This window comes from Schistocerca americana, chromosome 10 (genome assembly GCF_021461395.2).
Source record: "Schistocerca americana isolate TAMUIC-IGC-003095 chromosome 10, iqSchAmer2.1, whole genome shotgun sequence".
Classification (NCBI taxonomy): Eukaryota; Metazoa; Arthropoda; class Insecta; order Orthoptera; family Acrididae; genus Schistocerca; species Schistocerca americana.
In genome coordinates, this window is record NC_060128.1 from 174,167,670 (window position 1) to 174,182,769 (window position 15,100).

The following is a 15,100-nucleotide window of genomic DNA, read 5'->3' on the forward strand; positions in this document are numbered from 1 at the left end:
TCCCTGCCACCCCAAATCCCTGCCACCCCAAATCCCTGCGACCCCAAATCCCTGCCACCCCAAATCCCTGCGACCCCAAATCCCTGCGACCCCAAATCCCTGCCACCCCAAATCCCTGCCACCCCAAATCCCTGCCACCCCAAATCCCTGCCACCCCAAATCCCTGCCACCCCAAATCCCTGCCACCCCAAATCCCTGCCACCCCAAATCCCTGCCACCCCAAATCCCTGCCACCCCAAATCCCTGCCACCCCAAATCCCTGCCACCCCAAATCCCTGCCACCCCAAATCCCTGCCACCCCAAATCCCTGCCACCCCAAATCCCTGCCACCCCAAATCCCTGCCACCCCAATGTCGCTGCCACCCCAAAGTCGCTGCCACCCCAAACTGGCTGCCACCCCAAACTGGCTGCCACCCCAAACTGGCTGCCACCCCAAACTGGCTGCCACCCCAAACTGGCTGCCACCCCAAACACGCTGCCACCCCAAACACGCTGCCACCCCAAACACGCTGCCACCCCAAACACGCTGCCACCCCAAACTCGCTGCCACCCCAAACTCGCTGCCACCGCAAACTGGCTGCCACCGCAAACTGGCTGCCACCGCAAACTGGCTGCCACCCCAAACTGGCTGCCACCCCAAACTGGCTGCCACCCCAAACTGGCTGCCACCCCAAACTGGCTGCCACCCCAAACTGGCTGCCACCCCAAACTGGCTGCCACCCCAAACTGGCTGCCACCCCAAACTGGCTGCCACCCCAAACTGGCTGGCACCCCAAACTGGCTGCCACCCCAAACTGGCTGCCACCCCAAACTGGCTGCCACCCCAAACTGGCTGCCACCCCAAACTGGCTGCCACCCCAAACTGGCTGCCACCCCAAACTGGCTGCCACCCCAAACTGGCTGCCACCCCAAACTGGCTGCCACCCCAAACTGGCTGCCACCCCAAACTGGCTGCCACCCCAAACTGGCTGCCACCCGAAACTGGCTGCCACCCCAAACTGGCTGCCACCCCAAACTGGCTGCCAACCCAAACTGGCTGCCACCCCAAACTGGCTGCCACCCCAAACTGGCTGCCACCCCAAACTGGCTGCCACCCCAAACTGGCTGCCACCCCAAACTGGCTGCCACCCCAAACTGGCTGCCACCCCAAACTGGCTGCCACCCCAAACTGGCTGCCACCCCAACCTCGCTGCCACCCCAAACTGGCTGCCACCCCAAACTGGCTGCCACCCCAAACTGGCTGCCACCCCAACCTCGCTGCCACCCCAACCTCGCTGCCACCCCAACCTCGCTGCCACCCCAACCTCGCTGCCACCCCAACCTCGCTGCCACCCCAACCTCGCTGCCACCCCAAACTGGCTGCCACCCCAAACTGGCTGCAACCCCACACTCGCTGCCACCCCAAACCCGCTGCCACCCCCAACTGGCTGCCACCCCACACTCGCTGATACCCCAAACTCGCTGCCACCCCAACTCCCTGCCACCCCAAATTAGACACTTGACTCGCAATCGGGAGGACGACGGTTCAATCCCGCGTCTGGCCATCCTGATTTCGGTTTTCCGTGATTTCCCTAAATCGCTCCAGGCAAATGCTGGGATGGTTCCCTTTCAAAGGGCACGGCCGACTTCCTTCCCCGTCCTTCCCTAATACGATGAGACCGGTGACCTCGCTGTCTGGTCTCCTTCCCCTAAACAACCAACCAACCACCCCAAATCCCTGCCACCCCAAAACCCTGCCACCCGAAATCCCTGCCAATCGACATCCCTACCCCCCCAAATCCCTGCCACCCAAAATCCCTGCCACCCCAAACTGACTGCCACCCCAAACTGGCTGCCACCCCAAACTGGCTGCCACCCCAAACTGGCTGCCAACCCAAACTGGCTGCCACCCCAAACTGGCTGCCACCCCAAACTGGCTGCCACCCCAAACTGGCTGCCACCCCAAACTGGCTGCCACCCCAAACTGGCTGCCACCCCAAACTGGCTGCCACCCCAAACTGGCTGCCACCCCAAACTGGCTGCCACCCCAAACTGGCTGCCACCCCAAACTGGCTGCCACCCCAAACTGGCTGCCACCCCAAACTGGCTGCCACCCCAAACTGGCTGCCACCCCAAACTGGCTGCCACCCCAAACTGGCTGCCACCCCAAACTGGCTGCCACCCCAAACTGGCTGCCACCCCAAACTGGCTGCCACCCCAAACTGGCTGCCACCCCAAACTCGCTGCCACCCCAAACTCGCTGCCACCCCAAACTCGCTGCCACCCCAAACTCGCTGCCACCCCAAACTCGCTGCCACCCCAAACTCGCTGCCACCCCAAACTCGCTGCCACCCCAAACTCGCTGCCACCGCAAACTCGCTGCCACCCCAAATTAAACACTTGACTCGCAATCGGGAGGACGACGATTCAATCCCGCGTCCGGCCATCCTGATTTAGGTTTTCCGTGATTTGCCTAAATCGCTCCAGGCAAATGCTGGGATGGTTCCCTTTCAAAGGGCACGGCCAACTTCCTTCCCCGTCCTTCCCTAATACGATGAGACCGATGACCTCGCTGTCTGGTCTCCTTCATCTAACCAACCAACCACCCCAAATCCCTGCCACCCCAAAACCTTGCCACCCCAAAACCCTGCCACCCCAAAACCCTGCCACCCCAAAACCCTGCCACCCGAAATCCCTGCCACCCGAAATCCCTGCCACCCGAAATCCCTGCCACCCGAAATCCCTGCCACCCGAAATCCCTGCCACCCGAAATCCCTGCCACCCGAAATCCCTGCCACCCGAAATCCCTGCCACCCGAAATCCCTGCCACCCGAAATCCCTGCCACCCGAAATCCCTGCCACCCGAAATCCCTGCCACCCGAAATCCCTGCCACCCGAAATCCCAGCTACCCGAAATCCCTGCTACCCGAAATCCATGCCACCCCAAATCCCTGCCACCCCAAATCCCTGCCACCCCAAACTCGCTGCCACCCCGAACTGGCTGCCACACCGAACTGGCTGCCACCCCGAACTGGCTGCCACCCCGAACTGGCTGCCACCCCGAACTGGCTGCCACCCCGAACTGGCTGCCACCCCGAACTGGCTGCCACCCCGAACTGGCTGCCACCCCGAACTGGCTGCCACACCGAACTGGCTGCCACCCCGAACTGGCTGCCACCCCGAACTGGCTGCCACCCCGAACTGGCTGCCACCCCGAACTGGCTGCCACCCCGAACTGGCTGCCACCCCGAACTGGCTGCCACCCCGAACTGGCTGCCACCCCGAACTGGCTGCCACCCCGAACTGGCTGCCACCCCGAACTGGCTGCCACCCCAAACTGGCTGCCACCACCAACTGGCTGCCACCCCCAACTGGCTGCCACCCCCAACTGGCTGCCACCCCCAACTGGCTGCCACCCCCAACTGGCTGCCACCCCCAACTGGCTGCCACCCCAAACTGGCTGCCACCCCAAACTGGCTGCCACCCCAAACTGGCTGCCACCCCAAACTGGCTGCCACCCCACACTGGCTGCCACCCCACACTGGCTGCCACCCCACACTGGCTGCCACCCCACACTGGCTGCCACCCCACACTGGCTGCCACCCCAAACTCCGTGCCACCCCAAACTCCCTGCCACCCCAAATTAGACACTTGACTCGCAATCGGGAGGACGACGGTTCAATCTCGCGTCCGGCCATCCTGATTTAGGTTTTCCGTGATTTCCCTAAATCGCTCCAGGCAAATGCTAGGATGGTTCCCTTTCAAAGAGCACGGCCGACTTCCTTCCCTGTCCTTCCCTAATATGATGAGACCGATGACCTCGCTGTCTGGTCTCCTTCCCCTAAACAACCAACCAACCACCCCAAATCCCTGCCACCCCAAATCCCTGCCACCCCAAATCCCTGCCACCCCAAAACCCTGCCACCCGAAATCCCTGCCACCCGAAATCCCTGCTACCCGAAATCCCTGCTACCCGAAATCCCTGCTACCCGAAATCCCTGCCACCCCAAATCCCTGCCACCCCAAATCCCTGCCACCCCAAATCCCTGCCACCCCAAATCCCTGCCACCCCAAATCCCTGCCACCCCAAATCCCTGCTCCCCAAATCCCTGCCACCCCAAATCCCTGCCACCCCAAATCCCTGCCACCCCAATGCTGCCACCCCAAATCCCTGCCACCCCAAATCCCTGCCACCCCAAACTGGCTGCCACCCCGAACTGTCTGCCACCCCGAACTGTCTGCCACCCCGAACTGGCTGCCACCCCGAACTGTCTGCCACCCCGAACTGTCTGCCACCCCGAACTGTCTGCCACCCCGAACTGTCTGCCACCCCGAACTGTCTGCCACCCCGAACTGGCTGCCACCCCCAACTGGCTGCCACCCCGAACTGGCTGCCACCCCGAACTGGCTGCCACCCCAAACTGGCTGCCACCCCAAACTGGCTGCCACCCCACACTCGCTGCCACCCCAAACTGGCTGCCACCCCACACTCGCTGCCACCCCACACTCGCTGCCACCCCACACTCGCTGCCACCCCAAACTCGCTGCCTCCCCAAACTCGCTGCCACCCCCAACTGGCTGCCACCCCACACTCGCTGATACCCCAAACTCGCTGCCACCCCAACTCCCTGCCACCCCAAATTAGACACTTGACTCGCAATCGGGAGGACGACGGTTCAATCCCGCGTCTGGCCATCCTGATTTCGGTTTTCCGTGATTTCCCGAAATCGCTCCAGGCAAATGCTGGGATGGTTCCCTTTCAAAGGGCACGGCCGACTTCCTTCCCCGTCCTTCCCTAATACGATGAGACCGGTGACCTCGCTGTCGGGTCTCCTTCCCCTAAACAACCAACCAACCACCCCAAAACCCTGCCACCCGAAATCCCTGCCAATCGACATCCCTGCCACCCCAAATCCCTGCCACCCCAAATCCCTGCCACCCCAAACTGACTGCCACCCCAAACTGGCTGCCACCCCAAACTCGCTGCCACCCCAAACTCGCTGCCACCCTAAACTCGCTGCCACCCTAAACTCGCTGCCACCGCAAACTCGCTGCCACCCCAAATTCGCTGCCACCGCAAACTCGCTGCCACCCCAACTACCTGCCACCCCAAATTAAACACTTGACTCGCAATCGGGAGGACGACGATTCAATCCCGCGTCCGGCCATCCTGATTTAGGTTTTCCGTGATTTGCCTAAATCGCTCCAGGCAAATGCTGGGATGGTTGCCTTTCAAAGGGCACGGCCAACTTCCTTCCCCGTCCTTCCCTAATACGATGAGACCGATGACCTCGCTGTCTGGTCTCCTTCATCTAACCAACCAACCACCCCAAATCCCTGCCACCCCAAAACCTTGCCCCCCAAAACCCTGCCACCCAAAAACCCTGCCACCCGAAATCCCTGCCACCCGAAATCCCTGCCACCCAAAATCCCTGCCACCCGAAATCCCTGCTACCCGAAATCCCTGCTACCCGAAATCCCTGCTACCCGAAATCCCTGCTACCCGAAATCCCTGCCACCCCAAATCCCTGCCACCCGAAATCCCTGCCACCCGAAATCCCTGCCACCCGAAATCCCTGCTACCCGAAATCCCTGCCACCCGAAATCCCTGCCACCCCAAATCCCTGCCACCCGAAATCCCTGCTACCCGAAATCCCTGCTACCCGAAATCCCTGCTACCCGAAATCCCTGCTACCCGAAATCCCTGCTACCCGAAATCCCTGCCACCCCAAATCCCTGCCACCCCAAATCCCTGCCACCCCAAATCCCTGCCACCCCAACTCCCTGCCACCCCAAATCCCTGCCACCCCAAATCCCTTTCATCCCAAATCCCTGCTCCCCAAATCCCTGCCACCCCAAGTCCCTGCCACCCCAAATCCCTGCCACCCCAAATCCCTGCCACCCGAAATCCCTGCTACCCAAAATCCCTGCTACCCGAAATCCCTGCTACCCGAAATCCCTGCCACCCAAAATCCCTGCCACCCGAAATCCCTGCCACCCGAAATCCCTGCCACCCGAAATCCCTGCCACCCGAAAACCCTGCCACCCGAAAACCCTGCCACCCGAAAACCCTGCCACCCGAAAACCCTGCCACCCGAAAACCCTGCCACCCGAAAACCCTGCCACCCGAACACCCTGCCACCCGAAATCCCTGCCACCCGAAATCCCTGCCTTCCCAAACTGGCTGCCACCCCAAACTGGCTGCCACCCCAAACTGGCTGCCACCCCAAACTGGCTGCCACCCCAAACTGGCTGCCACCCCAAACTGGCTGCCACCCCAAACTGGCTGCCACCCCAAACTGGCTGCCACCCCAAACTGGCTGCCACCCCAAACTGGCTGCCACCCCAAACTGGCTGCCACCCCAAACTGGCTGCCACCCCTAAACTGGCTGCCACCCCTAAACTGGCTGCCACCCCTAAACTGGCTGCCACCCCTAAACTGGCTGCCACCCCTAAACTGGCTGCCACCCCTAAACTGGCTGCCACCCCTAAACTGGCTGCCACCCCTAAACTGGCTGCCACCCCTAAACTGGCTGCCACCCCTAAACTGGCTGCCACCCCTAAACTGGCTGCCACCCCTAAACTGGCTGCCACCCCTAAACTGGCTGCCACCCCTAAACTGGCTGCCACCCCTAAACTGTCTGCCACCCCAAACTGTCTGCCACCCCAAACTGGCTGCCAAAGCAAACTGGCTGCCCACCCCAAACTGGCTGCCCACCCCAAACTGGCTGCCCACCCCAAACTGGCTGCGCACCCCAAACTGGCTGCCCACCCCAAACTGGCTGCGCACTCCAAACTGGCTGCCCACCCCAAACTGGCTGCCACCCCCAACACACTGCCACCCCAAATTAGACACTTGACTCGCAATCGGGAGGACGACTGTTCAATCCCGCGTCCGGCCATCCTGATTTAGGTTTTCCGTGATTTCCCTAAATCGCTCCAGGCAAATGCTGGGATGGTTCCCTTTCGAAAGGCACGGCCGATATCCTTCCCCTTCCTTCCCTAATACGATGAGACCGATGACCTCGCTGTCTGGTCTCCTTCCCCTAAACAACCAACTAACCACCCCAAATCCCTGCCACCCCAAAACCCTGCCACCCGAAATCCCTGCCACCCGAAATCCCTGCCACCCGAAATCCCTGCCACCCGAAATCCCTGCCACCCGAAATCCCTGCCACCCCAAACTCGATGCCACCCCAAACTCGCTGCCACCCCAAACTCGCTGCCACCCCAAACTCGCTGCCACCCCAAACTCGCTGCCACCCCAAACTCGCTGCCACCCCAAACTCGCTGCCACCCCAAACTCGCTGCCACCCCAAACTCGCTGCCACCCCAAACTCGCTGCCACCCCAAACTCGCTGCCACCCCAAACTCGCTGCCACCCCAAACTCGCTGCCACCCCAAACTCGCTGCCACCCCAAACTCGCTGCCACCCCAAACTCGCTGCCACCCCAAACTCGCTGCCACCCCAAACTCGCCGCAACCCCAAACTCGCCGCCGCCCCAAACTCGCCGCCGCCCCAAACTCCTCGCCGCCCCAAACTCCTCACCGCCCCAAACTCCTCACCGCCCCAAACTCGCCGCCGCCCCAAACTCGCCGCCGCCCCAAACTCGCCGCCGCCCCAAACTCGCCGCCGCCCCAAACTCGCCGCCGCCCCAAACTCGCCACCGCCCCAAACTCGCCGCCGCCCCAAACTCGCCGCCGCCCCAAACTCGCCGCCGCCCCAAACTCGCCGCCGCCCCAAACTCGCCGCCGCCCCAAACTCGCCGCCGCCCCAAACTCGCCGCCGCCCCAAACTCGCCGCCGCCCCAAACTCGCCGCCGCCCCAAACTCGCCGCCGCCCCAAACTCGCCGCCGCCCCAAACTCGCCGCCGCCCCAAACTCGCCGCCGCCCCAAACTCGCGGCCGCCCCAAACTCGCGGCCGCCCCAAACTCGCGGCCGCCCCAAACTCGCGGCCGCCCCAAACTCGCGGCCGCCCCAAACTCGCGGCCGCCCCAAACTCGCGGCCGCCCCAAACTCGCGGCCGCCCCAAACTCGCGGCCGCCCCAAACTCGCGGCCGCCCCAAACTCGCCGCCGCCCCAAACTCGCCGCCGCCCCAAACTCGCCGCCGCCCCAAACTCGCCGCCGCCCCAAACTCGCCGCCGCCCCAAACTCGCCGCCGCCCCAAACTCGCCGCCGCCCCAAACTCGCCGCCGCCCCAAACTCGCCGCCGCCCCAAACTCGCCGCCGCCGCAAACTCGCCGCCACCGCAAACTCGGTGCCACCCCAAACTCCCTGACACCCCAAATTAGACACTTGACTCGCAATCGGGAGGACGACGGTTCAATCTCGCGTCCGGCCATCCTGATTTATGTTTTCCGTGATGTCCCTAAATCGCTCCAGGCAAATGCTGCGATGGTTCCCTTTCAAAGGGCATGGCCGACTTCCTTCCCCGTCCTTCCCTAATACGATGAGACCGATGACCTCACTGTCTGGTCTCCTTCAACTAAACAACCAACCAACCACCCCAAATCCTTGCCACCCCAAATCCCTGCCACCCCAAAACCCTGCCACCCAAAATCCCTGCCACCCGAAATCCCTGCCACCCGAAATCCCTGCCACCCGAAATCCCTGCCACCCGAAATCCCTGCCACCCGAAATCCCTGCCACCCGTAATCCCTGCCACCCGAAATCCCTGCCACCCGAAACTGGCCGCCACCCCAAACTGGCCGCCACCCCGAACTGGCCGCCACCCCAAACTGGCCGCCACCCCAAACTGGCCGCCACCCCAAACTGGCCGCCACCCCAAACTGGCCGCCACCCCAAACTGGCCGCCACCCCAAACTGGCCGCCACCCCAAACTGGCCGCCACCCCAAACTGGCCGCCACCCCAAACTGGCCGCCACCCCAAACTGGCCGCCACCCCAAACTGGCCGCCACCCCAAACTGGCCGCCACCCCAAACTGGCCGCCACCCCAAACTGGCCGCCACCCCAAACTGGCCGCCACCCCAAACTGGCCGCCACCCCAAACTGGCCGCCACCCCAAACTGGCCGCCACCCCAAACTGGCCGCCACCCCAAACTGGCCGCCACCCCAAACTGGCCGCCACCCCAAACTGGCCGCCACCCCAAACTGGCCGCCACCCCAAACTGGCCGCCACCCCAAACTGGCCGCCACCCCAAACTGGCCGCCACCCCAAACTGGCCGCCACCCCAAACTGGCCGCCACCCCAAACTGGCCGCCACCCCAAACTGGCCGCCACCCCAAACTGGCCGCCACCCCAAACTGGCCGCCACCCCAAACTGGCCGCCACCCCAAACTGGCCGCCACCCCAAACTGGCCGCCACCCCAAACTGGCCGCCACCCCAAACTGGCCGCCACCCCAAACTGGCCGCCACCCCAAACTGGCCGCCACCCCAAACTGGCCGCCACCCCAAACTGGCCGCCACCCCAAACTGGCCGCCACCCCAAACTGGCCGCCACCCCAAACTCGCTGCCACCCCCAACTCGCTGCCACCCCAAATTAGACACTTGACTCGCAATCGGGAGGACGACTGTTCAATCCCGCGTCCGGCCATCCTGATTTAGGTTTTCCGTGATTTCCCTAAATCGCTCCAGGCAAATGCTGGGATGGTTCCCTTTCAAAGGGCACAGCCGACATCCTTCCCCGTCCTTCCCTAATACGATGGGACCGATGACCTTGCTGTCTGGTCTCCTTTCCCTAAACAACCAACCAACCACCCCAAATCCCTGCCACCCCAAAACCCTGCCACCCGAAATCCCTGCCACCCGAAATCCCTGCCACCCGAAATCCCTGCCACCCGAAATCCCTGCCACCCGAAATCCCTGCCACCCGAAATCCCTGCCACCCGAAATCCCTGCCACCCGAAATCCCTGCCACCCGAAATCCCTGCCACCCGAAATCCCTGCCACCCGAAATCCCTGCCACCCGAAATCCCTGCCACCCGAAATCCCTGCCACCCGAAATCCCTGCCACCCGAAATCCCTGCCACCCGAAATCCCTGCCACCCGAAATCCCTGCCACCCGAAATCCCTGCCACCGGAAAACCCTGCCACCGGAAATCGCTGCCACCCGAAATCGCTGCCACCCGAAATCGCTGCCACCCGAAATCGCTGCCACCCGAAATCGCTGCCACCCGAAATCGCTGCCACCCGAAATCCCTGCCACCCCAAACTCGCTGCCACCCCAAACTCGCTGCCACCCCAAACTCGCTGCCACCCCAAACTCGCTGCCACCCCAAACTCGCTGCCACCCCAAACTCGCTGCCACCCCAAACTCGCCGCCACCCCAAACTCGCTGCCACCCCAAACTCGCCGCCACCCCAAACTCGCCGCCACCCCAAACTCGCCGCCACCCCAAACTCGCCGCCACCCCAAACTCGCCGCCACCCCAAATCGCCGCCACCCCAAACTCGCCGCCACCCCAAACTCGCCGCCACCCCAAACTCGACACTTGACTTGCAATCGGGAGGACGACGGTTCAATCCCGCGTCCGGCCATCCTGATTTAGGTTTTCCGTGATTTCCCTAAATCGCTTCAGGCAAATGCTGGGATGGTTCCCTTTCAAAGGGCACAGCCGACTTCCTTCCCCGTCCTTCCCTAATACGATGAGACCGATGACCTCGCTGTCTGGTCTCCTTCCCCTAAACAACCAACCAACCACCCAAAATCCCTGCCACCCCAAAAGCCTGCCACCCAAAATCCCTGCCACCCGAAATCCCTGCCACCCGAAATCCCTGCCACCCGAAATCCCTGCCACCCGAAATCCCTGCCACCCGAAATCCCTGCCACCCGAAATCCCTGCCACCCGAAATCCCTGCCACCCGAAATCCCTGCCACCCGAAATCTCTGCCACCCCAAATCCCTGCCACCCCAAACTGGCTGCCACTTCAAACTGGCTGCCACTTCAAACTGGCTGCCGCCCCGAACTGGCTGCCGCCCCGAACTGGCTGCCGCCCCGAACTGGCTGCCGCCCCGAACTGGCTGCCGCCCCGAACTGGCTGCCGCCCCGAACTGGCTGCCGCCCCGAACTGGCTGCCGCCCCGAACTGGCTGCCGCCCGATGGGCGCCCTGCCACGCCAACTGCCTGCCAGCCCAGCTCCCTGTCAGCCCAACTTGATGTAATTGCCACATAATGTGAAAACTGAACTGCCAGAGGGTCAGTATTACACGTTTTTCGTTATTTCTGAGATCATATAGTGTAATTAGTTATTAAATGTTCGATTAACAGTAGATCCTAGTCCGAATGGACAACCTCATTATATGAATGGCATTCAGTGACTTATGCAACACTTTCTATTCCGAATGCAGGTTGGTTTTATTCAGTCTTGGAGTACACCATTTCATTTGCCACACTCTTCACTGAAAAATCCTATTTTAAAATGCAATCTTCGTTCAGTGCGACGGCCGTATGCCACCTTAATGAGAAGGTCTGTGTGCCATCTTGGTTCCACTCTACTGGTCGACATGCAGCCAACATCTTACTGCAACAATAATCTCCGCACCATCCACGTACTGCTTCTCACGGAGTGTGTCCTTCACTGTGCCAGACAGATGGAAGTCGGAGGGTTTGAGATCAAGGCTGTACAGTGGATGAGGGAGAACAGTTCAATGTTTTTTGGACGAGTGTGTCAGCACTACCAACAGAGACGTCCAGCATATCCGTGCCGGCCGGTGTGGCCGAGCGGTTCTAGGCGCTTCAGCCTGGAGCCGCGTGAGCGCTACGGTCCTGCCTCGGGCATGGATGTGTGTGATGTCCTTAGGTTAGTTCTAGGGGACTGATGACCTCAGCAGTTAAGTCCCATAGTGCTCAGGACCATTTAGCTGTTCAGCGTGGTGTTTAATTGTCGATCACCTCGAATGAGTGTGTCCACACGTTCCAGTACTACAGGAGTCACAGCTGTGTGTGATATTATTGTTCATATTTTTAAAAAAAATTGTAATTATTTTATTGAAACTGTTAAAGCAGAAGTAGAGACATCTTGTTTGAAGCGAAATCGATACTGAAACTCTTTGATAAGATTAAAATGAATGTACATATTAAGAAAAGGGTGTAATATTTACTTTTAAATATTGTAAAGATATCTATTTGTTATAATTATTAAATGTAAAAAGGTGCTATAATGTAATTATGTATGTAATAGTTACTGGCACTCATTTAGGGCTGTATGAGATATGTGAAGTATAAAAGATCGAGTAGTTTCGTCAGGAATGGAAAGCTGTATAAGCGTAGGAAAAGGTGGGAGCGGAAACTTTTGGCGCGTTTGGCGGGCGCCAACAAAGTCGGTCGGTGGCCAGTGATCTTAGAGGCAGCACATACAGCGCCAGCACAGTGTGGAGTGCGCCATATTGTTGCATCTTGCCTCGGTTGGAAACTGCAGTTTGTCACGGCCTGGTATGGGGAGAGAAACGGATTATTGATTATAAGATGGATCATCGCTATGAAGAGGAAATAAGTCTGACATGGATAACTGCTCTTGGCCGTTCTGATATTAATGCAGTTGTTGTCACCAACACCACCGTCGCTGATCCTAGCTTACAGGTACGACATTTTAGCTATGTATTATAGTGTGTGCCAGGAAGTTGAAATGTGCTTTAAGAATAATAACCATCACCCAAATTAACAGTTGTGGCGACCTGGTAATTTATCCCGCTCATAAACCAAGCAGGATCCTAGCCTGGTAATGAAAGTTCCGAGTGACCTCTATTCAGTCAAGACTGTGAAATCTTTAATATATTGTTGGCAAATCAGTGATTAATCAGTGAAACAATTGATGGAAAGAATAACTGAGAATTTCATAATTAACATTGCTATTATTTTCTGTGTTAAAAATGATTACGTAAGGTTATGCCAGATTCAGAGACCACATTAGATAAATTGTTTGCAGCTTTCACATTACGTATTAATGAAAGGGAATACTAAATTGTTGATTAATGGTGATAAATAGTGAGGTTAAACAGTTTATAGTGAATCAACGAAATGTTGAGTATCAAATATGTTGATGTAGAAACCCTCCTGTTCGAAATTACTTTTGTTTTCATGAAATCGGTCTGTTTGCTTAAGCAATTGGGCACTGTAGTTTTGTTTTGAGGGGCTGAACTTTTCTTATATTGCTGAAGCATCTTTTATCTAAATCTAAAGTGTAGTCTAACTACCGTTATTTGCCATACCTCCGAACTAATGAATTATTTCAAGAAACGAGTTAAAGTCTGATGCTTACTCCGTAGGATAACACACACGGTTATTTTTGTGCTTTTGCTGTTCGGATAGGTAACTGTATTTCTGTTTGTTACATTGCTTATTATTAACAGTATAGTATGGGAATATTACAGTTGGCTTTGCATGACAGTATGTTTTGTAAACCAATTCAGAGAATACAAAATACACGCAGGTATTACATCTGGTTTTACATATCAGTAAATAACACACACAACACAAGGATGAATATTACATGTGGGCCGGCATGCGAGAGCTCGGACAGGTTTACTCGAGCTTGTTGCGATGACGACACACTTCTCCCAACGCTTCGCAGAGCTTTTGGTCTGGTCACTGCCACGTCTCCATAGACACTCTCTGCAATCACCTATGAATATCTGCGATGCTCTTCTTTTCCAGCAACAGATACTGCATGATAGCTATCTGCTTGGATAGCACCTCCGTTACAAACGCTATTTCGAAGGCTACGTAGCATAACAGCGCCGCCTCCAGTTGGAACTTCATGAAACTACAGAGGCTTAGGCGGGAATATTCCATGACGTCCAACAAGATATTCATTTTTTCAACTTAAACCGCCCGAGAAAAAAAAAATCGTTGTATTACTTAGTGAACGGTCCTTGTACTATAGACACAGTTTCTACATTAAGGGCAACTAGATGATCGTGGAGCCCTCTGACATCACTTTTTATCTATTTTGTATATATTGTTTTACAATTTTATATCTTCTTGTATTTTGCCCTTAGATAGTAATTGTTCAAACATATTATTTTACGAAACTTCATGGCCTTAGATAGTAATTGTTCAAACATATTATTTTACGAAACTTCAGGGAAGATTAAAACTGTGTGCCGGATCGATACTCGAACCCGGGACCCAGAGTTCGAGTCTCGGTCCGGCACACAGTTTTAATCTGCCATGAAGTTTCACATCAGCGCACACTCCGCTGCAGACTGAAAAGTTAATTCTGAACATTATTTTATGTTCGTAAATCCATGTCCCAGATTCGTACAAACCATCATACTTTAAATGTACACACACCAAAAAAGTTTTACATCACTGCAGTTCCCAGAACTCCTGAAGATAGACGTTGACCTTGGATATTGTACCACAGACACAGTCTGTTCAGAGATGTCACTAAACACGCCCAATGATGTAAACAACCATGCATGATCAGCGCCTATTAGACGGAAGAGGCCCTACAGCCAATCAGTTCCAGTCATTGCACCAGGAAGGAGGTACACGGTTCGTGTTGTCTGTAGTTCAACCGTGCCTAGACGGTCAGGAGCAGATACACACAGACAGGAACCGTCGATGACATTCATCGCTCAGGCAGCCCAAGGGCTACTATCGCAGTGGATGACCGCTACCTACGGATTATGGCTCGGAGGAACCCCGACAGCAACGCCACCATGTTGAATAATGCTTATCGTGCAGGATGTCGTGTTACGACTTAAACTGTGCGCAATAGAGCGCATGATGCGCAACTTCACTCCCAACGTCCATGGGGAGGACCATCTTTGCAACCACGACACCATGTATCGCGGTACAGATGAGCCCAACAACATACCGAATGGACCGCTCAGGATTGGCATTACGTTGTCTTCACCGATGACTGTCGCATATGCCTCCAACCAAAAAATCGTCGGAGACGTGTTTGCAAGAAACCTGGTCAGGCTGAACACCTTAGACACACTGTCCAGCGAGTGCGGCAAGGTGGACGTTCCCTGCTGTTTTGCGGTGGCATTATGTGGGGCCGACTTACGAATCTGGTGGTCTTGGAAGACGCCGTAATGGCTGTAAGACACGTGAATGTCATCCTCTGACCGATAGTCCAATCACACCGGCAGTATATTGGTAAGGCATTCGTCTTCATGGACGACAATTCGAGCTTCCATCGTGCAC

General features: G+C 57.7%; 3 protein-coding genes across 3 annotated transcripts; 2 read left to right on the plus strand and 1 right to left on the minus strand.

Moving 5' to 3' along the window:
- The first annotated feature begins 350 nt into the window (after nucleotides 1-350).
- LOC124552353 (uncharacterized protein FLJ40521-like) lies at nucleotides 351-1,448 on the plus strand. Its single transcript, XM_047126621.1, has one exon. It carries the CDS (start codon nucleotides 351-353, stop codon nucleotides 1,446-1,448), a length of 1,098 nt encoding a protein of 365 aa, XP_046982577.1.
- Nucleotides 1,449-2,914: 1,466 nt separating this feature from the next.
- LOC124552354 (actin cytoskeleton-regulatory complex protein pan1-like) lies at nucleotides 2,915-3,634 on the plus strand. Its single transcript, XM_047126622.1, has one exon. It carries the CDS (start codon nucleotides 2,915-2,917, stop codon nucleotides 3,632-3,634), a length of 720 nt encoding a protein of 239 aa, XP_046982578.1.
- Nucleotides 3,635-7,541: 3,907 nt separating this feature from the next.
- LOC124552355 (loricrin-like) lies at nucleotides 7,542-11,115 on the minus strand. Its single transcript, XM_047126623.1, has 2 exons — nucleotides 10,861-11,115; nucleotides 7,542-8,255 (listed from the first exon to the last, which is right to left on the minus strand). The coding sequence occupies exons 1-2, from the start codon at nucleotides 11,113-11,115 to the stop codon at nucleotides 7,542-7,544; spliced, it is 969 nt and encodes a 322-aa protein (XP_046982579.1).
- Nucleotides 11,116-15,100: the final 3,985 nt, after the last annotated feature.